The 27,289-nt window shown below is 45.9% G+C and overlaps 1 protein-coding gene and 1 long non-coding RNA gene across 2 annotated transcripts; one reads left to right on the top strand and one right to left on the bottom strand.

The window, feature by feature from the left end:
• Nucleotides 1-1,040: 1,040 nt before the first annotated feature.
• Nucleotides 1,041-4,634, bottom strand: TUBA1B (tubulin, alpha 1b). Its single transcript, NM_001034095.1, is given in 4 exon segments — nucleotides 1,041-2,197; nucleotides 2,498-2,646; nucleotides 2,753-2,975; nucleotides 4,537-4,634. Coding segments are annotated over 4 exon segments (1,356 nt in total). The 5' UTR covers nucleotides 4,540-4,634; the 3' UTR covers nucleotides 1,041-1,216.
• Nucleotides 4,635-4,844: 210 nt separating this feature from the next.
• Nucleotides 4,845-21,000, top strand: LOC107967521 (uncharacterized). Its single transcript, XR_001707991.4, has 2 exons — nucleotides 4,845-5,064; nucleotides 20,798-21,000. It is a non-coding gene; the product is annotated as an uncharacterized LOC107967521 (long non-coding RNA).
• Nucleotides 21,001-27,289: the final 6,289 nt, after the last annotated feature.

Genomic DNA, 27,289 nt, shown 5'->3' with positions numbered 1-27,289 from the left:
ACTGCGCCTGGCCTCTTCTTTTTAAAAAAACGCCTCATGTATTCTTTCAGTCTTGAACCAAGAAGACATCAAGGTCTTTAGCAGCCATAATTTTCCTGTGCTTTCCGGATTTGAAATCTACATTTTCTCCTAGGTTAAATCCTCTATTTACATTCTCTGTACCTACAAGTCTGTTACATGTAGCCAAAATACTTGAAAGGATGTAAACCATGCCAAATGCTATAAACTTTTATCCTAAACTTTACAAATGTTGCCGCTTTATCCTCATGTAATGCAGTCCTCTCCCACCAATGCATATGGCTTATTGTTTAGCCTTCTTACCTAGCATGACTTTTATTGACCACCATCAGTTCTGGTCCTACTTTTTCCTATCACAATAGGGCTGGAAACAGCCTTTACGTCACCACCCTCAAATATTCCTAGTCAGATGTTTTTCCCAGGTCACTGTTTTTTCTTGACAGGATCTGTCACCAAGGCTGGAGTGCAGTGGTACAATCACAGCTCACCACAGCCTCAATCTCATCAGCCTCTCAAGTAGCTGGGCTTATAGGCTCACACCACCACACCCAAATTTTTGTTTTTGTAGATGGGGTTTCATCATGTCTCCCAGGCTGGTCTTCAATGTCTGGGATCAGAGGTGTGAGCCACCATGACCAGCCAAAGATCACTTGGAAATTTCTTAATTACACTAACAAGGTCAGCAGGCCACTTTAAACAGCAGCATCTCAGTGGATATTCAAAACTTACACTTCCTATACATTACTCATTAGTAACTACCCAGTCTTACTCTGAAGAGCTAAATGAGCTTTAGATTAGCAGAATGACTTTCCCCACCCCCTATGCAAGCGTTGAGGTGGTAAACTAGTCTGAGAATCTAGGGCTCCTGCCTTTCTAGTCTGTTGAGCTCCCTTTTCCCTAGAGGTACCTGCACAGTAAGTGGGATCCTTGACACCACCAGCATATTGCAGACTCTCTATACTCCAAGTATAGATGAGTCTAAAAACCAAGGCACTTTTAGAAAAAAACGCAGGAAACAAAGCTTTTGATGTTAATGACTTTACTTTGAGATATGATGGAAAAATATTACAGGTACACATGGAAAAGACATGATCACCAAGTGAAAACAATCTAACCAGAAAGCTTTAACATCTGTCAGCTAAGCTGAAGCTGAAATTCTGGGAGCATGACATGCTGCAGGGCCAAAAGGAATGGATAATTAGTATTCCTCTCCTTCTTCCTCACCCTCTCCTTCAACAGAATCCACACCAACCTCCTCATAATCCTTCTCAAGGGCAGCCATATCTTCACGGGCCTCTGAAAACTCACCTTCCTCCATCCCCTCACCCACGTACCAGTGAACAAAGGCACGCTTGGCATACATCAGGTCAAACTTGTGGTCCAGGCGAGCCCAGGCCTCAGCAATGGCTGTGGTGTTGCTCAGCATGCACACAGCTCTCTGTACCTTGGCCAGGTCTCCACCAGGCACCACAGTGGGAGGCTGGTAGTTGATGCCAACCTTGAAGCCAGTGGGGCACCAATCCACAAACTGGATGCTGCGCTTGGTTTTGATGGTGGCAATGGCAGCATTGACATCTTTGGGAACCACGTCACCACGGTACAACAGGCAGCAAGCCATGTATTTACCATGGCGAGGGTCACATTTCACCATCTGGTTGGCTGGCTCAAAGCAAGCATTGGTGATCTCTGCTACAGAAAGCTGTTCATGGTAGGCTTTCTCGGCAGAGATGACAGGGGCATATGTGGCCAGAGGGAAGTGGATGCGGGGGTAGGGCACCAGGTTGGTCTGGAATTCTGTCAGGTCAACATTCAGGGCTCCATCAAATCTCAGGGAAGCAGTGATGGAGGACACAATCTGGCTAATAAGGCGGTTAAGGTTAGTGTAGGTTGGGCGCTCGATATCGAGGTTTCTACGACAGATGTCATAGATGGCCTCATTGTCTACCATGAAGGCACAATCAGAGTGCTCCAGGGTGGTGTGGGTGGTGAGGATGGAGTTGTAGGGCTCAACTACAGCTGTGGAAACCTGGGGCGCCGGGTAAATGGAAAACTCCAGCTTGGACTTCTTGCCATAATCAACTGAGAGACGTTCCATGAGCAGGGAGGTGAACCCAGAACCAGTTCCCCCACCAAAGCTGTGGAAAACCAAGAAGCCCTGAAGACCGGTGCACTGGTCAGCCTGCAGGGGAATAAAAAAATGTAATATTTTAATGCCAGGACACATTATCTTAGAATTTCTACTTAAACTTTTTAGATTACGAACCGTATCTCATTGATGTAAGCACAAGGAATTGGCAAAACAGACATATCCACAAACTGTCCATAACCTAGGGACTATCTGATTTAGAAGTCCAATTAATATAGCAAGCAGCCTATTCCACATTTTGGTAGGTGCCAAAGAATGAATGTCAGTCACTCCACCCAACTTGCACTGGAACTATCACACCACATTAAATGCATATTTACTTGTGGTGCTTACCAGCTTGCGAATTCGGTCCAACACAAGGTCAATGATCTCCTTGCCAATGGTGTAGTGCCCTCGGGCATAGTTATTGGCAGCATCTTCCTTGCCTGTGATGAGCTGCTCAGGGTGGAAGAGCTGGCGGTAGGTGCCAGTGCGAACTTCATCTGGAGGAGGGAGAAAAGGACGGAGGGAGTGAGTGAGTGACAAGAGAAGCCCCTGGACAGACCTGTCCCAGCATCCTGGGATCTCAGGTTACTGAGGTCAACTCACCAATGACTGTGGGTTCCAAGTCTACAAACACAGCCCGGGGCACGTGCTTGCCAGCGCCCGTCTCACTGAAGAAGGTGTTGAAGGAGTCATCTCCTCCCCCAATAGTCTTGTCACTTGGCATCTGGCCATCGGGCTGGATGCCGTGTTCCAGGCAGTAGAGCTCCCAGCAGGCATTGCCAATCTGGACACCAGCCTGGCCAACGTGGATGGAGATGCACTCACGCTTCGGGAAGGAAAAGATATCACAATTTAAACCAATCTATTGATGACTGTCAAGTGGAACAAAATACTCATGCAATCTTTATTTTTTTAGAGATAAGGTCTGTCGCCCAGGCTTGAGTGCAGTGATGCCATCTAGGCTCATTGCAGCCTAGGCTCCAGTCATCCCCCCACCTCAGCCTCTGGAGCAGCTGGGACCACAGGCACAGGCCACCAAGCTGGCTAATTTTTTCATTTTTTTTGTGGAGATGAGGTCTGGCTGTGTTACCTAGGCTACTCACGTAATCTGAAAACGAATTTCCTTTTCTAAAGATCCTTTTCTAAGATGTACTATTCTTTTGAGAACAGCTACACTATAGTCTACGTTGCTTTTAATGAATGTTACCTTCCCATCCTAAACCGGGAAGGCCTCCTTCCAGACCAAGACAGCTCAGTCACAGCTTCCTCCTTTGGAGGACCAAGACAGGAAGGTGGGCATCCATCCAGCGCTCAGGCCCCAGAATCCCACTTTAGACTAGGTGGCCACATTTCCGGGCAGCTCCTAGCACAGGAAGCACGTGGCCAGACCAGCGCAGAAGAAATGTCTGTCCGCAGGGACAAGGGGCGGGGCTCTGCGGCACAGGATGAATGAGCAATTCCGGGCGCGCGCTCTTGCGCCCCCCGGCGGCGCTGCAGAGGCACGAAATGGCCACGTCTGCAAAGGCGCTGCCCAAGCCGCCCATCCTCCCTTGCCTGCCGGCATCGGGCTCAGCCTAACACCTCCACAGCAGTCTGAGCGCAGTAGGAGATTATCGGTGGCCCAGATCTGGGTCAAGATCCGATTTCCGTTCCCTCAAAAATCCCTTACTGCCACCACCTGCTCCCCTGAATTCCTAACGCAGCAGGGAGAGACAGGTGGCCTCTACAGACTGTTGTGTACGAACTGTCCTAATACACTGGTGTAGAGCGGTACATTGACAGGGAGCTCTTCCGGAGTCCTCTTATTGCTTTCATCAAAAAAAGAACACTCAGGTTAACAGGAGACACGCCCTGTAGCCCTAGTCGCGTCGCGACCCAGAGCGCATGCGCAAACCGCAGTGGCGGTTTCCCGCCCAGGAGCGGCGGGAAGGTAACGGTCGCGCGTGCGCGCTTTTGTCTCCAGCTGCTTCCCACCCCCGCTTTTCGCGCTCAAGAGGAAGTGAGGGCTGGAAGAGTCCGCGCGCGCGTCCACCCAAGGCGGAGTAAGGGCATGCGCTGGAAAGGACTGCGGGGACTCGAGGGACCGCACCCAGGACACAGTTACGCGACAAAAGAGAGCTCCGGATACGGCGGAGGGCAGCCCGAGCCCCCCATCCCTTCCAGAGTCCGAGAAGAAATCCTGGCGCCCCTCGACCTTTCCGGGCCCCCGCTATTTACACACACCGAGGTCTCACCACTCCCGCCCTGGCCTCTCGCCTCGTTTTCCGCCCTCCAAACGGACGGCTCTGAGGCCAGCCCTTCCCGGCTGTATACAGGGCCCCAGCGCCCCGCCGGCTCGCTTTTCCCTGCTTCCCTGAAAGCAGCCGGGAGCCGCGCGGCTTACTCACCATAGTGGCTAGGGATTAGGAGGCGAAGGCGACAGGAGCAGACACCGGGTCCCGGTTACCGTCCCCGACAAGCTAAGAGTCGAGGTAAGTAACGCACTAGGGCGGGGCCGGCGCTGGAGCCTCTTAAGTAGCGGCTGCGGAGGGGCGGGCGGGCACAGGCGGTGCCGCGGTCGCTGGCCCCTCCTCCGGCCCCGCGCGCCCACTCCGCGCCCGGCCTGGCCGCCGCAGAGGCGGGCTCCGAGCCCCGAGCCCCCTCCCCTCGCGCGGCCGCGGGGTGGGGTCTGCCGCGCCTGCGGGCCGCGCGCGCCAGTACTGCAGTGTGCGGCGCATGGCTGCGAGGGCCTGGCGAGGGGCGGGCGCGAGTCGGAAAGACACCGACCAGGGAATGGGCGACGAGGCTTGCCTTAATTCGGAGGAAACCCAGGACTTCAGAGAGCCATACAATTTGAAAGACGAAGCACCGTGAAATGCAGAAAGTTGTGGTTCGGATAGCTCAGCTGATTAATTTCATGTTGCCACAGTTTGTCAGTGAGTTTTGCCTTTTTATTTTCTCAGTTCCTTTAAAGGCAGTGCATTCGGTACTTACCTGATAATGTGAAAAACGCGAGCTTTAGAAAACCGAATAGGTGTACATGGTTTACTGTAATGACTTGTTCTCCAAAGTGAGAGTACCAAACGGTGGAAGCAAATAGTATTTCAGTCATTCGAAGAGTAGTGCCCAAGCATTTAACATTGAAGCTGTTAAAAGGGCAAAGTAGGCCCGAATTTTAGATCTAAGCCATCAACTTTATGGAACAGTCCTAGGGGCTTTTTGAAAAGGAGATTTAAAAACACATTTCAAAGGTGGTAGCTGAGTTGAAGAAGTGAGGAAAGACTTGGATAGGGAGGAAATAGTTTGACACCGAAGGATGTTAGGAAGTAGGGATTCCTTGTGCAACTTAAGAGTTTTGTAAATAAGACGGCTTGGCCTTGTGTCAAGATACATCAATTGGTTATAGCTTAGTGCTTGGAGGCCCACATTATAGGAGTAGACTAGTTCTCCCTCCGCCCCGCCCCTGGAAAATCTATTTCAAGGCCATAAACCACATTGCTAATCCTTGGAAATGCAGAAGGTGGTTAGGTTTAAAATGTGGCTTTAAAATGGTCCTAGCAGAAACGTGTTGATGTTACTATTCAGAATATCTGCCCAGTATACGAGGAAGAAAAAGGTTAAACCTAAAACACTAAAAATTCATAGTTCATATTCAGTTATTAGCCTGTGAAGATTTGGTACAGCCTTCATCCTTCATTTTAGACAAATAACAAATCTATATGATTTATAAGTGTATTTTGTAAGGAGTTATATATATCTATATATGTGTGTCTCCACCCATCTGAACCTGACCTGCAAACCAAGAGGTTCTTGTTTATTTCCGATAGTTTTGGTAGTCTTGTTAAAGGCATTTGATTCAAAATCCAAATTTGCATACATTTTTGCAACTGGATAGAGGAGGCAGGAATATATTTGAATATTGTTCTCACTTATTTTGTCCCTCTTCTTATTCTTTAAAAAAAAAAATTCTGTCAATTTTAGCAGTGGGGGTTGCATATCAATTTTAGTGATACTAATGTTAATAAGTTCTGATAACCCACTACCATTGGACCACCCCCACTCTTATTCCTAAAACGAATCTGAAAATAATTAGCTTGCTTTAACGGGAAGAATGAATGTTAGGGAACCACCCTGCTGAACTCCATTTTGCTGTCGGCTCTGAATAAAGCTATTTTATCCAGAAAAGCTATCTCTGGGCAAATATTTTGAATAGTTCAGTAACCGCAATAGGTTTCTGCTAGAACCATTTTGAAGCCACCCTTTAACCCTAACCACCTTATGTATTTCCAAGGATTGGCGATGTAGTTTATGGTTTTGGGATAGATTTTTCTGGGGGAGGGGAGAACCTCCCTTCTAGCTCTCTGCAGATTATCAGAGCCGCCGCTGCAGGGATTTCCTCCCGTGGGCCTATATGTCTCCCCAGATACCTTCCTAAAACTATTAGCTTTTATCTGTCTGTGTATTCCCCTGTTGTGAATGAGGAAGTATTTGAGGGCTTGTTTTTTTAGTTTCTTGATAATAAATACCTCAGGTTTCACAGAGTAATCAAACTAAAAGAAAACTTTTTTATTTTATTTTATTTTTTTGACCGAAACTCCATCTCCAAAAAAAAAAAAGGGTATATTGTTATGTGATATTGGGACATCTGAACATTTTGTTGTCATAGGAGTTTGTCCTTGCCAGCATTAATAAACTGCTTTCTTAGCTGTAAACATCTTATGACCATGGGTTGTATCTGGTAAGGAATAGGCTTTGCTAGTCTAAATTTAGAATTGATTTTGAAATTGTGTTATCCTAGCCCTTTTTTCTTTTTTTGAGACACAGTTTTGTTTTTGTCACCCAGGCAGGGGTGCAATGGCGTGATCTTGGCGCACTGCAACCTCTGCCTCGCGGGTTCAAGCGATTCTCCTGTCTCAGCCTCCCAAGTAGCAGAGATTACAGGCACCTGCCACAATGCCCAGATTATTTTTGTATTTTTAGTAGAGAAGGGATTTCACAATGTTGGCCAGACTAGTCTCGAACTTCTGACCTCAGGTGATCCGCCCGCCTCGGCCTCCCAAAGTGCTGGAATTACAGGCGTGAGCCACCGTACGTGGCCATGTTACCCTAACTCTTATGTTCCTGTTTCCCTAACATAATACCTCCTTTACTCTTCTCCTCTACTACTCTAATCTTAAGGGGAGATGAAGGGTGAAGGTCATTTTTTGTAACGTCTTCCTGCTGACAGTGGACGTTGATCTTTGGGACAGGATTCTCTTATAAGAATTTGCAGTTGGTGGGCCGGGCACGGTGGCTCATGCCTGTAATCCCAGCACTCTGGGAGGCTGAGGCAGGCGGATCACGAAGTCAGGAGATCGAGACCATCCTGGCTAACACGGTGAAACCCCATCTCTACTAAAAATACAAAAAATTAGCCAGGTGTGGTGGTGGGCACCTGTAGTCCCAGCTACTCGGGAGGCCGAGGCAGGAGAATGGTGTGAACCTGGGAGGCGGAGCTTGCAGTGAGCCGAGATCACGCCACTGCACTCCAGCCTGGGCAACAGAGCGAGACTCTGTCTCAAAAAAAAAAAAAAAAGAGAATTTGCAGTTGGTTTCTAGGGAGCCAGGGGAGGTCCATATTTGCATGATGTTCTGTCTGATGATTTTTTTTTTTTTTTTTTTTTTTTTGAGAGAGAGTGTTTCACTCTTGTTGCCCAGGCTGGAGTGCAATGGCACAATTTTGGCTCACTGCAACCTCTGCCTCCCAAGTTCAAGTGATTCTCCTGCCTCAGCCTCCCGAGTAGCTGGGATTACAGACATGTGCCACCACGCCCAGCTAATTTTGTATTTTTAGTAGAGACGGGCTTTCTCCGTGTTGGTCAGGCTGGTCTCCAACTCCCGACCTCAGGTGATCCGCCCACCTTGGGCTCCCAAAGGGCTGGGATTACAGGTGTGAGCCACCACACCCAGCTGATTCTTTTTCTTTTTTTTTTTTTAGATGGAGTCTCGCTCTGTCGCCAGGCTGGAGTGCAGTGGCACAATCTCAGCTCACTGCAACCTCTGTCTCCCAGGTTCAAGCAATTATCCTGCCTCAGCCTCCCGAGCAGCTGGGACTGTAGGCACGTGCCACTGTGCCCAGCTAATTTTTGTATTTTTAGTAGAGACGGGGTTTCACCACGTTGGCCAGGATGATCTCGTTCTCTTGACCTTGTGATCCGCACACCTGGCGATGTTCTGATGATTCAATGGGCATAGCCCTGCCCAGTATTGGAGGAGTAAAAAAAAAAATATATATATATATATATATATATTTTTTTTTTTTTTTTTTTTGTAGAGATGGGGTTTTTCCATGTTGCCCAGGCTGGTCTCAAACTCCTGGACTCATGTACTCCGCCTGCCTCGGCCTCCCAAAGTGCTGGGATTACAGGCATGAGCCACCACACCCAACTGTAACACATTTTTATGCCAGAATAATATTGAATAATGATAAATGTATTGTGCCTCTTTTTCCTTTTCTTTTTTTCTTTTTCTTTTTTTTTTTTTTTTTGTTTGAGACAGGTTCTTGCTTTGTTGCACAGGCTGGAGTGCAGTGGCACAATCTCAGTTCACCGAAACCTCTGCCTTGTGAGTTCAAGGAATTCCTGTGGCTCAGCCTCCCAAGTAGCTGGGATTACAGGCATGTGCCACGACACCTGGCTATTTTTTATATTTTTAGCAGAGATGGGGTTTTGCCGTGTTGCCCCGGCTGGTCTCGAACTCCTGGCCTCAAATGATTTGCCCGCCTCGGCCTCCCAAAGTGCTAGGATTACAGGCGTGAGCCACCATGCCCAGCCTGCCTCCCCTTTAGGACCTGACAGGAAAGTCTGATTTTTTTTAAAATCCATACTTAACCTACATAGGTATATTTGTTTTTTGTTTTTTGTTTTTTTTTTTTGAGACGGAGTCTCACTCTGTTGCCCAGGCTGGAGTGCAGTGGCACAATCTCAGCTCACTGCAACCTCTGTCTCCCAGGTTCACGCCATTCTCCTGCCTCAGCCTCCCGAGTAGCTGGGACTACAGGCGCCCGCCACCATGCCCGGCTGCTAATTTTTTGTATTTTTTTAGTAAGACGGGGTTTCACCGTGTTAGCCAGGATGGTCTCGATCTCCTGACCTCGTGATCTGCCCGCCTCGGCCTCCCAAAGTGCTGGGATTACAGGCGTGAGCCACCACGCCCGGCCAGGTCTATTTGTTTTGTTTGTTTGTTTGAGACAGAGTCTCGCTCTGTCTCCTAGGCTGGAGTGCAGTGGCATGATCTTGGCTCACTGCAACCTCCATCTCCCAGGTTTAAGTGATTCTCCTGCCTCAGCCTCCCAAGTGAGTAACTGGGAAAACAGGTACGTGCCACCGTGCCCGGCTAATTTTACATCTATCTATCTATCTATTTTTTGAGATGGAGTTTTGCTCTTCTTGCCCAGGCTGGAGTGCAATGATGCATGATCTCAGCTCACTGCAACCTCTACCTCCTGGGTTCAAGCGATTCTCCTGCCTTAGCCTCCCAAGTAGCTGGGATTACAGGCATGCGCCACCACGCCCAGCTAATTTTTTGTATTTTATTTTTAGTAGAGACAGGGTTTCTCCGTGTTGGTCAGGCTGGTCTCGAACTCCCGACCTCAAGTGATCCGCCCACCTCGGCCTCCCAAAGTGCTGGGATTAAAGGCATGAGCCACTGCACCCAGCCTATTTTTTTATATATATTTTTAGTAGAGATAGGGTTTCACCATATTGGCCAGGCTGGTCTCAAACTCTTGACCTTGTGATCTGCCCGCCTTGGCCTCCCAAAGTGCTAGGAGTACAGGTGTGAACCACCATGCACGGCCTCTGTTTTGTTTTTTTTTTGTTTTTTTTTTGTTTTTGAGACAGAGTCTTGCTCTATTGCCAAGGCTGGAGTGCAGTGGTGCCATCTCAGCTCATTGCAGCCTCCATCTCCCAGGTTCAAGCGATTCTCCCACCTCAGCCTCCTTAGTAGCTGGAATTACAGATGTGCGCCACCATCACCTGGCTAGTTTTTGTAATTTAGTAGAGATGGGGTTTCACGATGTTGGCCAGGCTGGTCTCGAACTCTTCACCTCAAGTGATCCACCCACCTTGGCCTCCCAAAGTGCTGGGATTAATTATAGGCATGAGCCACCATGCTCAGCCTCTATTTATTATACATACCTATACACACACACACACACACACACACACACACACACACACACGAGTAAATAGTAGTTATCTATGTCTGGAACATAAACACAGTAGTATTTACTGTCTTGACTTTTTTTCCTCCCCTAAGACAGGGTCTCACTCTGTTGCCTAGGCTGGATTACAGGGGCATGATCATGGCTCACTGCAGCCTCCACCTCCCAGGCTCAAGCGATCCTCTCACCTCAGCCTCCTCAGTAGCTGGGACTACAGGCAAGCACCACTGTGCCTGGCTAATTTTTTATTTTTGTGGAGGTGGAGTCTCATTGTTACCCAGGCTGGTCTTGAACTCCTGGGCTCAATCGATCCTCCCACCTTGGCCTCCCAAACTGCTGAGATTGCAGTACAGGCCACTGTGCCCAGTCTGTCTGCACATTTTAATTGATTATATAGGCCTTTTTTTTGTTGTACTCTTTCAGGCCTGCAACTGTTTGCTTTGAGTCTTTGGTGTAGTGGGAAACCCTGTGATGCAATTAGAGTTACTCTCATTTTTGCTGCATAGTATCATGGCCATTTGCTACTGTTCTAAGCAGTGGGTAACTGTTTTTGATAGTTTCCATATTGTGGTTTAGACACAGAAATTTACAAAATATTTTGTTCATTTCACTAGCTCTACAAGTAAAAACAAAATAACAAATGGCAACAATTTACCAAGTGTTAACTATTTATAAATATTTGAACTTCATTCTTATTTATCCCAATATTATAAATTTATATCTGCTTTTCCACAGATAGATGGTATTGGGGAAAGAAAATTGACTTTGGGCTGGATGCAGTGGCTCAGGCCTATAATCACAGCACTTTGGGAGGCCGAGGCAGGTGGATCACTTGAGGCCAGTAGTTAGAGATCAGCCTGGCCAACATGGCGAAACCCCGTCTACTAAAAATACAAAAATTAGTTGGCCCTGGTGGCACGTGGCTATAATCCCAGCTACTTGGGAAGCCAAGGCACGAGAATCGCTTGAACCCAGGAGGTGGAGGTTGCAGTGAGCAGAGATCATGCTACTGCACTCCAGCCTGGGTGACAGAGTGAGACTCTATCTCAAACAAAAAAAAAAAAAAAAAAAAAAAGGGAAAAAAATAGAAAATTGACTTCGGTGGTGTCAGATAGGACTAGATTCAATTCTAGCTTTGTCAGTTAATAGTGGTATGACCTTAGACCCTTAATTATGTTTCTCAAGCTTCATTTATGAATGGGAATCAATGTTAACTTAGAATCACCTTTTTCTCATACATTCAGTCCCATTAGTTCATGTTGTCAATTTACTTTCAAAATATGCCCACTACTTTTTATCACACCACTCTTATTTCACAGCTCTTACAGAATCTGAAATTACCTTGTTTGTACATTTATTTACTTGTTTAAAGTTTCTTCTTTTATGTAAACTCCATGTCTCTTTTTGTGGAAGTCAGTCTTGGTTGCCCTTTCAAAAACTACCTTCTTCCATTTCTCCTTGCTAAGACAGCCTCCTTTATCTGCCACGGTTTAAAGGGTATTTGTGTGCTCAGTCCCCGGGGACAAATAAATGCAACCTTGTTTCCCTTTGCCAGATACTTGCTTTTTCAGTTTCCTTCATGATTGGACCTGATTCTGACCAATGGGACATAAAGAGGCAAGTCAGCTGAGGACTTTCTGGGAATGGTTTTCTTCTCTGATAAAAAGAGATTACCCCGTTGAGGAAGTCCCTTTTGTTTCACCCCTCTCCCTTTGCTTTCTGCCTTTGGAAATGTTCTTTGAAGATATGATGCCTAGAGCCAACTTCAGTCCTTGAGGGTCTAATGCAAAGAGAATCATAAAGATGCCAGTTCAGTGCAGTGGTCTGATATTGTGAAGCTATCGACCCAACCTTAAAACCAACCTATCTCCACATTTATTAATTAAATAATAAATTAAAGAAACTAAATAAATATTAATGAATAAAGGAAACAGTAAATGTCCTTATAATGTAAGCCAATGCAAGCAGGCTTTATCCCTAGAGACAAGAACAATACCTGGCACATAGTAGGTGCTTAATATGTAATTTTTGTTTAATATTGAACCTTGTGATTGACTGGATATGGGATGTGAGGTAAAGTAAGGAATGGAGGTTATTTTGTAGGTTTCTCATTTATTTTATCTATCTATCTATCTATCTATCTATCTATCTATCTATTTTTGAGACAGAGTCTCACTCTGTTTCCCAGGCTAGAGTGCAGTGGCACGATCTTGGCTCACTGCAACCTCTGCCTCCCAGGTTCAAGTGATTCTCCTGCCTCAGCCTCCCAGGTCGCTGGGATTACAGATATGTGCTACCACGCCTGGTTAATTTTTGTATTTTTAGTAGAGACCGGGTTTCACCATGTTGGCCAGGCAGGTCTCGAACTCCTGACTTCAAGCTATCCGCCCACCTCGGCCTCCCAAAGTGCTGGGATTACAGATGTGAACCACTGCGACCAGCAAAGGTTTCTCATTTAAATAATCGCGTGAATCATGGTGCTTTTCACTGAGATCAAAATATTGAAGAAAGAAGTGGGTGGGAAGTAAGAAAAGGTCAGTTTTTAACACATTTTGAGGTTTAAGTGTCTGTAGTACATATGCTTAGAGATGTCCATTAGGCAGACATACTTGCAGATATGGAGAGGGGAGAGAGAGACAGATTTTGAACCTTCAGTGTTAAAATGGTAATTAAACTACGGGAATGGTAAGACCACTCAGGGGGAATGTGTAGAGCTAGGAAAGTAGTGCTTTTCTTTCTTTTTTTTTTTCTTTTTGATACGGAGTCTCACTCTGTCACCCAGGCTGGAGTGCAGTGGTGCAATCTCGGCTCACTGCAACCTCTGCCACCTGGGTTCAAGCAATTCTCCTGCCTCAGCCTCCGAAGTAGCTGGTATTACAGGTGCTTGCCATCGTGCCCAGCTAATTTTTGAATTTTTAGTGGAGACAAGGTTTCACCATGTTGACCAGGCTGGTCTGGAACTCCTGACCTCATGATCCACCCGCCTCGGCCTCCCAAAGTGCTGGGATTACAGGTGTGAGCCACCGTTCCCGGCTGAAAGTGGTGGTATTAATAGAGAACCCTGAAGTAGATAGAGAACCTGGCCTTAGTAAGGAATTGAAAGAATGATCACATTTAAAGTGGAGAAAATGAGCTTATAAAAGGAGTCTGGGGCTGGGCACGGTGGCTCACGCCTGTAATTGCAGCACTTTGGGAGCCCAAGGCAGGCAGATCACCTGAGGTCAGGAGATCGAGACCAGCCTGAGCAACATGGAGAAACCCCATCTCTACTAAAAATACAAAATTAGCCGGGCACGGTGGCGCATGCTTGTAATCCCAGCTACTTGGGAGGCTGAGACAGGAGAAGCACTTGAACCCAGGAGGCTGAGGTTGCACCATTGCACTCCAGCCTGGGCAACAACAGTGAGACTCCATCTCAAAAAAAAAAAAAAAAAAGTGGCTGGGCATGGTGGCTCACGCCTGTAATTCCAGCACTTTGGAAGTCCGAGGCAGGTGGATCACAAGATCAGGAGATCAAGACCATCCTGACCAACATGTGAAACCCCGTCTCTACTAAAAAAATACAAAAATTAGCCAGGCATGGTGGCGTGCACTTGTAGTCCCTGCTACTCAGGAGGCTGAGTCAGGAGAATTGCTTGAACCCAGGAGGCGGAGGTTGCAGTGAACCGAGATTGTGCCACTGCACTCCAGCCTGGGTAACAGAGCGAGACTGTCTCAAAAAAAAAAAAAAAAAAAAAAAAAAAAAAAAAAGAGTCTGGGCCAGGTGCGATAATCCTAGCACTTCGGGAGGCCAAGGCAGGTGGATCACCTGAGGTCAGGAATTCAAGACCAGCCTGGCCAACATGCTGAAACCCCATCTCTACTAAAGCCGGGCATGATGGCGGGTGCCTGTAACCCCAGCTACTCAAGAGGCTGAGACTGAAGAATCGCTTGAACCTGGGAGACAGTGGTTGCAGTGACCTGAGATCGCACCACTGCACTCCAGCCTGGGCGGCTAAGCGAGACTCCGTTTCAAAAATAAATAAACAAACAAATAAAAGGAGTCTGAGAAAGAATGATCAAAGAGGAAGAACTGGGGGTTTTACGATCCAAGTAAAGAGTTTCAAGCGAGTACAGTGTCAAATGCTGCAGTGTCAAATCCTGCAGGTTAAATAGGGTAAAGACTAGAAAGTGTCCATTGTATTAAATATAGAGAAAACAGTATGGTATCTATTTTTATTTATTTACTTATTGGACAAGTATTGAGAGCTTACCATGGCAGGTACTCCTTATAAGTGCTGGGTTGATATAACAGTGAATAAAATAAGTCTTGCTGGAGTCGTGAGAAGGGACATGCTTGCCTGTTCCTAATCTTAGTGAGAAAGCTTCTAATTTCTCACTTTTAAGTATAGTGTTAGCTGTAGGGATTTTGTAGACATTCTTGATCAAGACGAGAAAGTTCCCCTCTATCTTAGTTTACCAAGAGAGTTTATCGTGAATGAGTGTTGGATTTTGTCATATGCTTCTTCTGCATATGTTGATATGATTATGTGATTTTTCTTTCTTTTTTCTTTTTTAAACAGTTTTGCTCTGTTGCCCAGAATGGAGTGCAGCGGCACCATCTTGGCTCACTGCAACCTCCGCCTCCCTGGTACAAACAATTCTCGTGCCTCAGCCACTGGATTAGCTGGGATTATAGACGCACGCCACCACACCTGGCAAATTTTTTTTATTTTTAGCAGATACAGGGTTTCACCATGTTGGCCAGGCTGGTCTTGAACTCCTGACCTTAAGCCATCTGCTTGTCTCGGCCTCCCAAAGTCCTGGGATTGCAGGCGTGAGCCACTGCACCTGGCCTTTTTCTTCTTTAGACTGCTGATCTGATGGATTTTATTAATTGATCTTTTCTTTTTCTTTTTTTTTTTGAGACAGGGTCTTGCTCTGTCACCCAGGCCGGAGTGCAGTGGCATGAACATAGCTCACTGCAGTCTCGGTCTCCTGGGCTTCAGCGATCCTCTCACCTCAGCCTCCTGAGTAGCTAGGACCACAAGTGTATGCCACCACACCCTGCTAATTTTTAAATTTTTTGTAGAGATGGGGTCTTGCCACGTTGCTCAGGCTGGTCTTGAGCTCCTGAGCTGAAGTGATTGTCCCACTTCAGCCTCCCAACATGCTGGGATTATAGGCATGTGCCACTGCTCCTGGCCTTATTCATTTTCAAATGTTGAACCAGCCTCGTATACCTGGGATAAATTCCACTTGGTCTTGGTATATAATTCTTTTTATCCAGTGTTGGATTTGATTTTCTGATATTTAATTAAGGATTTTTGCATCTATGTCCATGCAAATATTGGTCTGTAGTTTTCTTTTTTTTTTTTTTTTTTTGTAGTATCTGTCTGGTTTTGGTATTACGGTAACACTGATCTCATAGAATGAGTTAGGGAATAATCCCTCTGCTTCTTTCTTCTTAAAGAGATGGTATAAAATTGGGATAATGTTTCCCCTAAAAGTTTGGTAGAATTCAAAGTAGCTAGGCATGGTGGCATACGCCTGTAATCCCAGCTACTCAGGAGGTTGAGGCAGGAGAATCACTTGAACCCAGAAGGCAGAGGTTGCAGTGAGCCAAGATTGCACCACTGCACTCCGGGCTGGGGAACAGAGCAAGACTCCATCTCAAAATAAATAAATAAATGTTTGGTAGAATTCATCAGTTAACCCATCTGGGCCTGGTGCTTTCTGTTTGGGAAGGTTATTAATTATTGATTCAATTATTATTATTATTTTTTGAGATGGAGTCTCGCTCTGTCACCCAGGCTGGAGTGCAGTGGTGCGATCTCAGCTCACTGCAACCTCTGCCTCCTGGGTTCAAGCAATTCTCCTGCCTCAGCCACCCGAGTAGCTGGGACTACAGGTGCGTGCCACCATGCCCAGCTAATTTTTTGTATATTTAGTAGAGATGGGATTTCACCGTGTTAGCCAGGATGGTCTCGATCTCCTGACCTCATGATCTGCCCACCTCAGCCTCCCAAAGTGCTGGGATTACAGGCACGAGCCACCGCGCCCAGCCGATTCAGTTCTTTAATAGATATAGAGCTGTTCAAATTGTCTTTCTTCTTATGTGAATTTGGCAGATTGTGTCTTTCAAGGAATTTGTCTGTTTCATCTAGGTTATCAAATCTGTGCACATAGAGTTTTCCTTTATTTTCCCTTTAATGTTCATGGAATCTGTAATTATGTCCTCTCTTTTATTTCTTTTTCTGTTGTTTTGAGACGGAGTCTCGCTCTGTCACCCAGGCTGGAGTGCAGTGGTGTGATCTCGGCTCACTGCAACCTCCTCCTCTCAGGTTCAAGTAACGCTCCTGCCTCAGCCTCCCGCGTAGCTGGGGCTACAGCATACGCCACCACGCCCAGCCAATTTTTGTATTTTTTGATAGAGATGTGGTTTTAACATGTGGGCCAGGCTGGTCCTGAACTCCAGACCTCAAGTGATCCACCTGCCTCAGCCTACTAAAGTGCTGGGATTACAGGCATGAGCCACCACACCCAGCCTTTTATTTCTTTTTTATTACTTTTTTGTAGAGATGAAGCCTAACTGTGTTGCCCAGATTGGCGTGCAGTGGCTATTCACAGGTGTGATAATCATATACTGCAGCCTTGAACTCCTGGGCTCAAGGGATCCTCCTGCCTCAGCCTGTAAAGTAACTGGAACTATAGGTGTGCCACCTTGCCCAGCTCCTTCACTTAAAAAAAAAAAAGTTTAATTTTAATTTTGTAAGAATGAGGTCTTGCCATGTTGCCCAGGCTGGGCTTGAACTCTTAGCATCTAGTCATCCTCCCACTTTGGCCTCCCAAAGGCCTGGGATTATAGACATGAACCACTATGCTCAGCCTCCTTTACTTTTTTTTTTTTTTTTTGAGACAGGGTCTCGCTCTGTCGCCCAGGCTGGAGTGCAGTGGCACAATCTCGGCTCACTGCAAGCTCTGCCTCCTAGGTTCACGGCATTCTCCTGCCTCAGCCTCCCAAGTAGCTGGGACTACAGGTGCCCGCCACCATGCCTGGCTAATTTTTTTGTATTTTTAATAGAGACGGGGTTTCACCGTATTAGCCAGGATGGTCTCGATCTCCTGACCTTGTGATCCACCCGCCTCAGCCTCCCAAAGTGCTGGGATTACAGGCGTGAGCCACCGCGCCCGGCCTCCTTTACTTTTTTAATCTAGTTTCTCCTACAGATCTATAAAGAGTTGTTGGCAGCTCTAGATGCACTGCCTATGACTTAGCCCTGCTCTGCATGGAGCAGTTAAAAAAAAAAAAAAAAAGGAGCTGTTGATTTTTTAGTTTGTTCAGCTTTTACTTGTTGTTATCATGGAGTGGTGACTTCCAAGCTTCTTTTCTGCTGGTCTGGAAACTGGATGTGTATATCTTTTCAAAGCAGTTAACAAGAAGGTCAATGAGGCCAGAGCAGAGTAGTGAGTGAGGGGGAGAGCGTTATGAAATGAGATTGGAGAGGTAGCCAGGGTCTAGCTCATGTAATAGTGTTATTAGGCATGGAGAGATTTTGTGTTTTATTCTAAAAAAAGTGAGAAGCTATTAGATAGTTTTGAGCAAAGGTGTGACATGTTCTATTTTAGGTTTTAAGAGCATTGCTCTGGCTTTTGTGAGAGTAAACCACAGGAGGTTAAGAGTGGAAGAAGGAAGATGAACTAGAAGGGAATGGGCAGTAATGCAAATAAGAGATGATAGTGGCTTGAATCAAGGTGATATTATTGAGGTGGTAAGAAGTGGTGGAAATGTGAGTTGTTTTGTTTTGTTTTGTTTTTGAGATGGAGTCTTGCTCTGTCACCCAGGCTGGAGTGCAGTGGTGTGATCTCGGCTCACTGCAATCTCTGCCTCCCAGGTTCAAGTGATTCTCCTGCCTCAGCCTCCCAAGTAGCTGGGACTACAGGCATGTGCCACCACGCCCGGCTAATTTTTTTTTTTTTTTTTTTAAGTAGATGTGGGGTTTCACCGTGTTAGCCAGGATAGTCTTGATCTCCTGACTTCGTGATCTGCCTGCCTTGGCCTCCCAAAGTGCTGGGATTATAGGCTTGAGCCACCACGCCCAGCCTTCTGAGTATATTTTGAAGACAGAACTGACAGGATTTATTAATGAGTTGGCTGTGAGAAAGAAAGAGAGGAGTCAGTCATGACCCCTAGATTTTTGGTCTGAGCAACACTGGGGAATACTAAAGGAGGAACAGGTGTAGAGAAATGGAAAGAATCAAAAGTTCAGTTTTGGACATGTTAAGTTTGAGATGCAGTGGGTTAAATATAAGTAGAGATGTTGATTAGGCAGTAATAGTTGGTTAAAAAGTGCAGAGGGGAGGTCGTGTTGGAGATAAATTTAGAAGTCATCAGTATAGAAAGTGGATAAGATCACCTGGGGAACGGGTGAGATCCAACCGGGCGCAGTGGCTCATGCCTGTAATCCCAGCACTTTGGGAAGACCAGGTGGGCGGATCACAAAGTCAGGAGTTCGAGACAAGCCTGGCCAACATAGTGAAACCCCGTCTCTACTAAAATTACAAAATTTAGCTGGGCATGGTGGCATGCGCCTATAGTCCCAGCTACTTGGGAGGCTGAGGCAGGAGAATCGCTTGAACCCGGGAGGCGGAGGTTGTGGTGAGCTGAGATTGTGCCATTGCACTCCAGCCTGGGCAACAGAGCGAGACTGTCTGAAAAAAAAAAAAAAAAAAAAAAAAGGAAGAGGTCCAAGGACTGAACCCCAGAGCACTCTAACTTATAAAAATTAGGAAGAGGATCTAGTAGTGTAAAGTAAAAGGAGCAGACAGTGATGTTGGAAGTTAATAATGGCCTGGGTGCAGTGGTTCACACCTACAATACCAGCACTTGGAGAGGCCAAGGTGGGAGGATTGCTTGAGCCCAGGAGTTAGAGACCAGCTCTGGCAACATAGGGAGATCCCTTCTTTACAACAAATACAAAAATTAGCCAGGCGTGATGGTGTGCACCTGTAGTACCGATTACTTGGGAGGCTGACATAGGAGCCCACGAGGTGAAGGCTGCAGTAAGTTGTGATCGCGCCACTGCGTTCCAGCCTGGGTAACAGAGCAAGACCGTGTTTCCAAAAAAATAGAAGAAAGAAAATAATGAAGAGTTTAGTATTCTGGAAACCAAATGAAGAAAGTGTTTCAAGCAGGAGCAGGTGATAACTCTGCTTTTTGAACTGTGCTTTCTGGGAGGCTGGGTAACATGGGGTCTGAGAATCAGCTGTTAGATTTCACTGGTGACCTGGGCAAGAGTGGCTTCAGTGGAGCAGTAAGGATGAATTAAGGCCTTATTGGTGTAAGTTCAAGAGATAATTCATGACAAGGAAGTGGTGGGAGGAGAATTTAAAAACTTCTTTGAGGATTTTTGCTTTAAGGGGTTAGAAAGAAGAGTAATAACCAGGAGAGCTGGATAGGGATGTTCAATAAAAGGAGGGGTTTTCTTTTTGTTTTTGTTTCTAAGGTGGGAGCTATTTTAGAATATTTGTTTGCTAATGAGAAAAAAAAACAAAAGGTAAAATCCATGTTGTGAGGAAAAGGAGCAAAGCTTTAGAGTAGTGAAATGGAAAGGCACCCAGTGCACCATGGAGGGGTTCACCTTGGAAAGGAGCACAGTATTTACCTGCTGACACACAGGAGGAAGCCAGAATTCTAGGAGCGATTAATCGGTTGGCAGTTAGATTTAGTGGTGGAATCTGTGGAATTTCTCTTCTGATTATTTCTGTTTTTCTCCTCCACTGCAGTGAACTAGAAAATAGGTAATTTCAGCCAGGGATGGTGTCATACAGTGGTGCCTTTCAGCTACTCGGGAGGCTAAGGCAGGAGGATCCTTTGGGCCCAGGAGTTTGAGTCCAGTCTGGGCAACATAGCAAAACCTCATCCTTTTTTTTTGAGACGGAGTTTCGCTCTTGTTGCCTAGGCTGGAGTGCAATGGCGTGACCTCGGCTCACCGCAACCTCTACCTCCCGGGTTGAAGCGATTCTCCTGCTTCAGCCTCCCGAGTAGCTGGGATTACAGGCATGTGCCACCACACCTGGCTAGTTTTGTATTTTTAGTAGAGACGGGGTTTCTCCATGTTGGTCAGGCTGGTCTCGAACTCCCGACGTCAGGTGATCTGCCCGCCTCAGCATCCGAAAGTGCTGGGATTACAGATGTGACCTATCGTGCCCAGCCGCTAAACCTCATCTTTAAAAAAGAAGAACAAAATAGGTAATCTTTCCTAATTCTCCCTCTTTTCCTTAGTAACAGAACCCTGATTTCTTTGGGAACAGGGTGCCCAGCTTCTGTTCCAACTGATGGGGTCCATGTGACTAAGTTCTGGTGAAATGTTAGTGGAAGTTGTTTGGTGGGGCTGCTGATAAAGTTTCTAAAATAGGATTGATAAGATTGATTGAGCTAGTGTCATTGGCCCTTTCTTTTTCTTTTTTTTCTTTTTTTTGCCTAGAACATGGACAAGATGGCTGGGGTCCTGTGGAGTTCTGGTAATCTTCTTATGATAATAAAGCAACCTTATGCCATATGATATGCTAAGGATGGAGGAAGATAGAGTCTAGGTGCCTGATGACAACATGGAGCTGTCAAGCCCTGCATTGCCTCCCCCTGGACGTCTCATTATGGGAGAAAATGAAGCAATTTGTTTAAGCCACACTGATCTTTTTTCCTATTTTTCTTTTTCTTTTGTTGAGTGTGTGTTTGTGTCTGTTATTTACAGCTGATTGTAAGTCATAACTGATGTGGTAGTGGGACTGTGTAAGTTTTGTCTTCTGATGTTTTTCTTTTTTTTTTCTTCTTCAGTGAAACAGGGATGGGGAGATCATTAGCTAAATGTAAGGATTGGGGAAGGAGTGTGGGAGGTTTGTGGAGAGAGAATGTGTGAAATGTGGGAAGTTTGTGGAGAGAGAATTTGTGAAATAGTTATCTCTGAATGGTAGAGTAAATTAAGTAGGGAGAGGTAGTAGGTCATTCAGACATCTGTGGTTGTAAATATAAAATGAGATCAGTCACCTGGGTTGTATTTTTCCCTAGTCAGGTTTACCTGCTCAGGAGAAGGTATAAACCTGATAGTGAATTGGGTTTAACCAGGATTTATATTTTGCTAAAGCCATTGTGTCACCATTTGTGAAACAGAAGAAGATACTGTAGAGTCACTAAGAAGACAGTTGACTGAATGGATTTATAAAAACATGTAGCGGGGCACAGCGGCTCACGCCTGTAATCCCAGCATTTTGGGAGGCCGAGGCGGGCAGATCACGAGGTGAGGAGATCGAGACCATCCTGGCTAACACGGTGAAACCCCCTCTCTACTAAAAAAAAAAAAAAAAAAATTAGCCAGGCGTGGTGGCAGGCGCCTGTAGTCCCGGCAGGCGCCTGTAGTCCCAGCTACTCAGAAGGCTGAGGCAGGAGAATGATGTGAACCCAGGAGGCGGAGCTTGCAGTGAGCCAAGATCACGCCACTGCACTACAGCCTGGGTGACAGAGCGAGACTCTGTCTCAAAAATAAATAAATAAAATAAATAAATAAATAAAAATATATACAAACATGTAATTGCTGGCCAGGCATGGTGGCTCACGCCTGTAATCCTAGCACTTTGGGAGACTGAGGCGGTGGATTGCCTGAGCTCAGGAGTTTGAGACCAGCCTGGGCAACACGGTGAAACCCCATCTCTACTGAAATACAAAAAATTAGCCGGGCGTAGTGGCATGTGCCTTTAGTCCCAGCTACTTGGGAGGCTGAGGCAGGAGAATTGCTTGAACCTGGGAGGTGGAGGTTGCAGTGAGCCAAGATCGTGCCACTGCATTCCAGCCTGGGCAACAGAGTAAAACTCTGTCTCAAAAAAAGAAACAAACAAACAAAAAACATGTAATTAATAAAAGCAGTAGACTTGAAAGCAAAACTTTACACATATTTTTTGAATAGGTAAAATTCCCATGGTTCAAACATTGAAGAGGTAAAAAGATACACAGACATACCTTACTTTATTGCACTTCACTTTACTGAACTTGTTTTGTTATGTTTTGTTTTTCTTTTGAGACAGTTTCGCTCTTGTTGCCCAGGCTGGAGTACAGTGGTGTGATCTCGGCTCACTGCAACCTCTGCCTCCTGGGTTCAATCTCTTCTCCTGCCTCAGCCTCCCAAGTAGCTGGGACTACAGGCACTTGCCACCACGCCCGGCTAATTTTTGTATTTTTGGTAGAGACAGTGTTTCACCACGTTGGCCAGGCTGGTCTCGAACTTCTGACCTCAAGTGATCGGCCTGCCTCGGCCTCCCAAAGTGCTGGGATTACAGGCTTAAGCCACCGTGCCCGGCCCTTTTTATTTTTTTTGAGACAGAGTTTCGCTCTTGTTGCCCAGGCTGGAGTGCAATGATGCAATCTTGGCTCACCGCAACCTCTGCCTCCCTGGTTCAAGGATTCTCCTGCCTCAGCCTCCCAAAGTGCTGGGATTACAGGCTTAAGCCACCGTGCCCGGCCCTTTTTATTTTTTTTGAGACAGAGTTTCGCTCTTGTTGCCCAGGCTGGAGTGCAATGATGCAATCTTGGCTCACCGCAACCTCTGCCTCCCTGGTTCAAGGATTCTCCTGCCTCAGCCTCCCAAGTAGCTGGGATTACAGGTGTGAGCCACTGTGTCTGGCCCACTTTACTGAACTTCACAGATGATGAGAGTTTTCTCTTTCTTTTTTTTTTTTTAAAACGTATTGAAGGTTTATGGCAACCCTGCATCAAGCAGGTCTGTTAGCACCATTTTTCCAACAGCATTTGCTCACTTCATGTCTCTGTGTCACATTTTGGTAATTTTCATAATATATAAAAATTTTACATTACAGGCTGGGTGTAGTGGCTCACACCTGTAATCCTAGCACTTTGGGAGGCCAAGGCAGGCAGATCTCCTGAGGTCAGGAGCTCAAGACCAGCCTAGCCAACATGGCGAAACCCCATCTCTACTAAAAATACAAAATTAGCTGGGTGTGGTGACACACGCCTGTAATCCCAGCTACTTGGGAGTCTGAGGCAGGAGAATCGCTTGAACCCAAAAGGTGGAGGTTGCGGTGAGCCGAGATCGTGCCATTGCACTCCAGCCTGGGAGACAAAGCGACGTCTCAAAAAAAAAAAAAAGAGCTTTTTTATTATTATTGTATTTGTTATGGTGATCTGTGATTAGTAATCTTTGATGTTACTATTGTAATGGTTTTGGAGTGCCACAAACATAAGATCATGTGACAGTGACCTTAATATATAAATGTGTGTGTTGTGATTGTTCTACTGACCAGCCATTTCCCGTCTCCCTCTTCTTATGCCTCCCTGTTAAATTAGACACAACAACATTGAAATCAGACCAATTAATAACCCTACAGTGGTCTCTGAGAGAGGCTAACAGCTAATCCTCTTGTGCTAAACAGCCAAATTGTGAATGCAAAGGAAAAGTTCTCAAAGGAAATTAAAAGTGCTACTCCAGTGAACACATGAATGATAAGAAAGTGAAACAGTCCGGGTGTGGTGGCTCACGCCTGTAATCCCAGCACTTTGGGAGGCTGAGGCGGGTGGATCACCTGAGGTCAGGAGCTCAAGACCAGCTTAGCCAACATAGTGAAACCCTGTCTCTACTAAAAATACAAAAATTAGCTGAGTGTGGTGGTGCACACTTGTAATCCCAGCCACTCGGGAAGCTAAGGCAAGAGAATCACTTGAACCCCGGAGGTGAACGTTGCAGTGAGCTGAGATTGTGCCACTGCACTCCAGCCTGGGTAACAGAGGGAGACTCTGTCTCAAAAAAAAAAAAAAAGTGAAACAGGCTTATTGATGCTGATAGGGAGAAAGTTTTAGTAGTCTGGATAGAAGATCAAACCAGCCACAACATTCCCTTAAGCCAAAGCCTAATCCAGAGCAGGACCTCAGTTATCTTCAATTCTGTGAAGGCTGAGAGAGGTGAGGAAACTGCAGAAGAAAAGTTTGAAGCTAGCAGAGGTTGGCTCGTGAAGTTTAAGGAAAGAAGCTGTCTCCATAACATAAAAGTGCAAAGCGAAGCAATAAGTGCTGATGTAGAAGCTGCAGCAAGTGATCCAGAAGATCTAGCTAAGATCATTGATGAAGATGGCTATACTAAACAACACATGTTTGGCCAGGCACTGTGCCTCATGTCTAATCCCAGCACTTTGGGAGGCTGAGGTGAGAGCATTGCTTGAGGCCAGCCTGAGCAACATAGCAAGGCAATTTTTTAATCTCTACAAAAATAAAAAAAATTAGCCAGGTGTGATGGCATGCTCCTGTAGTCCTAGCTACCTGGCAGGCTGAGGTGAGTGGCTTCCTGAGCCCAGGATTTTGAGGCTGCAGTGAGCTATGATCATGCCACTGCATTCCTGCCTGGGCAACAGAACAAGAACCTGTCTCCAAAAGAAAGCAAATCAACAAAAAATGAGCAATAAAAAAAGATTTTCGATGTAGACAAAACAACCTCACATTGAAAGATGTCATCTGTGACTTTCATAGCTGGAAGGGACAAGTCAGTGCCTACCTTCAAAGCTTCAAAGAACAGCCTGAATCTGTCAGGGGCTAATGCAGCTGGTGATTTTAAGTTGAAGCCAATGCTCATTTACCATTCCAAAAATCCCAGGGCCCTAAAGTATCATGGTAAGTCTACTCTGCCCATGCTTTATAAATGGAATAACGACACCTGGATGACAGCATACCTATTTACAACATTGTTTACTGAGTATTTTCAGCCTGTTGTTGAGATGTACTTTTCAGAAATAAAGATTCTTTCAAAATGTTACTGCTCATTGACAATGCACCTGGTCACCCAGGAGCTCTGATGACATGTACAGGGAGGGAGATTAATGTTACTTTCATGACTGCTAACAGCATCCATTCTGTACCCCGTGGATCTAAGAGTCATTTTTACTTTTTTTTTTTTTTTTTTTTTTTTTTTTGAGACAGAGTCTTGCTCTGCCTCCCAGGCTGGAGTGCAATGGTGCGATCTCGGCTCATTGCAACCTCCGTCTCCCGGGTTCAAGCAATTCTTCTGCCCCAGCCTCCCAAGTAGCTGGGATTACAGGCACTGGCTAATTTTTTGTATTTTTAGCAGAGATGGGGTTTCGCTATGTTGGCTAGCCTGGTCTCAAACTCCTGACCTTAGGTGATCCACCCGCCTCGGCCTCCCAAAGTGCTGGGATTACAGGCGTGAGCCACCACACTCACGTGGTGGTTTCTTGAGATGGAATGTACTCGGTGAAGATGCTTGAACATTATTGAAATGACAACAAAGGATTTTAAATATTTCATAAACTTAGTTGATAAAGCAACAACAGGGTTTGAGAGGATTGACTCCAATTTTGAAAGAAGTTCTACTGTGGGTAAAATGCTATCAAACAGCATCACATGCTACAGAGAAATCTTTCATGAAAGGAAGTCAATCACTGCAGCAGACATCACTGTTGTCTTTAAGAAACTGCAGGCCAGGTGCAGTGGCTCACGCCTGTAATCCTAGCACTTTGGGAGGCCAAGGTGGGTGGATCATCTGAGGTCAGGAGTTCGAGACCAGCCTGGCCAACATGGTGAAACCCTGTGTCTACTAAATACAAAAAATTAGCCAGGTGTGGTAGCACATGCCTGTAATCCCAGCTACTTGGGAGGCTGAGGCAGAAGAATTGCTTGAACCTGGGAGGCAGAGGCTGCAGTGAGCTGAGATTGCACCATTGCACTCTAGCCTGGGCAACAAGAGTGAAATTCCATCTCAAAAAAAAAAAAAAAGAAAAGAAGTTGTGGCTGGGTGCAGTGGCTTACACCTGTAATCCCAGCACTTTCAGCTACTTGGGAGGCTGAGGCAGGAGAATCGCTTGAACCTGGGAGGCGGAGATTGCAGTGAGCGGAGATCACACCATTACACTCCAGCCTGGGCGACAAGAGCGAGACTCCATTGCAAAAGAAAAAGAAAAAGAAAAAAGAAATTGCTCCAGCCACCTTAACCTTCAGCAATCACTACCCTGATCAGTCAGCAGCCATTAACATCAAGGCAAGATCCTCCACCAGCAAAAAGATTATAACTAGTTGAAGGCTCAGATGATCATTAGCATTTTTCAGCAATGAAGTTTTTTTTGTTGTTTTGTTTGTTTTTGAGACAGGGTCTTGCTTTGTCATCCAGGCTGGAGTGTAGTGGGCAACAGGGCAAGACTCCATCCCAAAAAAAAAAAAGATGTGTCTAGTGTGAATAAGAACTTGAATATTTTACTTTATTAGATCGTAATTAATTTACAATTAAATAATACAAATATATACAAAATTAGCCGGGTATGGTGGTACATGCCTGTAGTCCCAGCTACTTGGGAGGCTGAGGTGGGGGAACCACTTGAACCCAGGAGGTGGAGGTTGCAGTGAGCCAAGATCATGTCGCTGCACTCCAGCCTGGCAACAGAATGAGACTCCGTCTCAAAAAAAAAAAAAAAAAAATTAGCCACATGTATATAGTAACTACCATGTTGCACAGATACTCAGGTCTTCTATACAAAGAAGAAAGGAAGGCTCAGTTGTCCTTGGATAAAATGAGAACTGGTGGAAAGGCACTTTGAAAGTAATGAAAACAGCCGGACACAGTGGCTCATGCCTGTAATCCCAGCACTTTGGGAAGCTGAGGCAGGAGGATCACTTGAGCCCATGAGTTCAAGTCTGCAGTGAGCCAAGATCAGGTCACTGTACCCCAACCTGGGTGTCAGAGCAGACCTTGTCTCAAAAAAAAAAAAAAGTAATGAAGACAAAGTGTCAATAATAACTAAAGATGATTAAGGAGAAGGGTTTTTTGTTTGTATTTTGAGCCAGAGTCTCGCTCTGTCACCCAGGCTGTAGTGCAATGGTGAGATCTTGGCTCACTGCAACCTCCACCTCCCGGGTTCAAGCGATTTTCCTGCCTCAGCCTTCCATGTTGCCAGGACTACAGGCATGCACCACC

Source organism: Pan troglodytes, chromosome 10 (genome assembly GCF_028858775.2).
Source record: "Pan troglodytes isolate AG18354 chromosome 10, NHGRI_mPanTro3-v2.0_pri, whole genome shotgun sequence".
In the NCBI taxonomy this organism is placed as follows: domain Eukaryota; kingdom Metazoa; phylum Chordata; class Mammalia; order Primates; family Hominidae; genus Pan; species Pan troglodytes.
The sequence above is the reverse complement of the archived record's forward strand: the minus strand, read 5'-3'. Positions and strand labels throughout refer to the sequence as shown.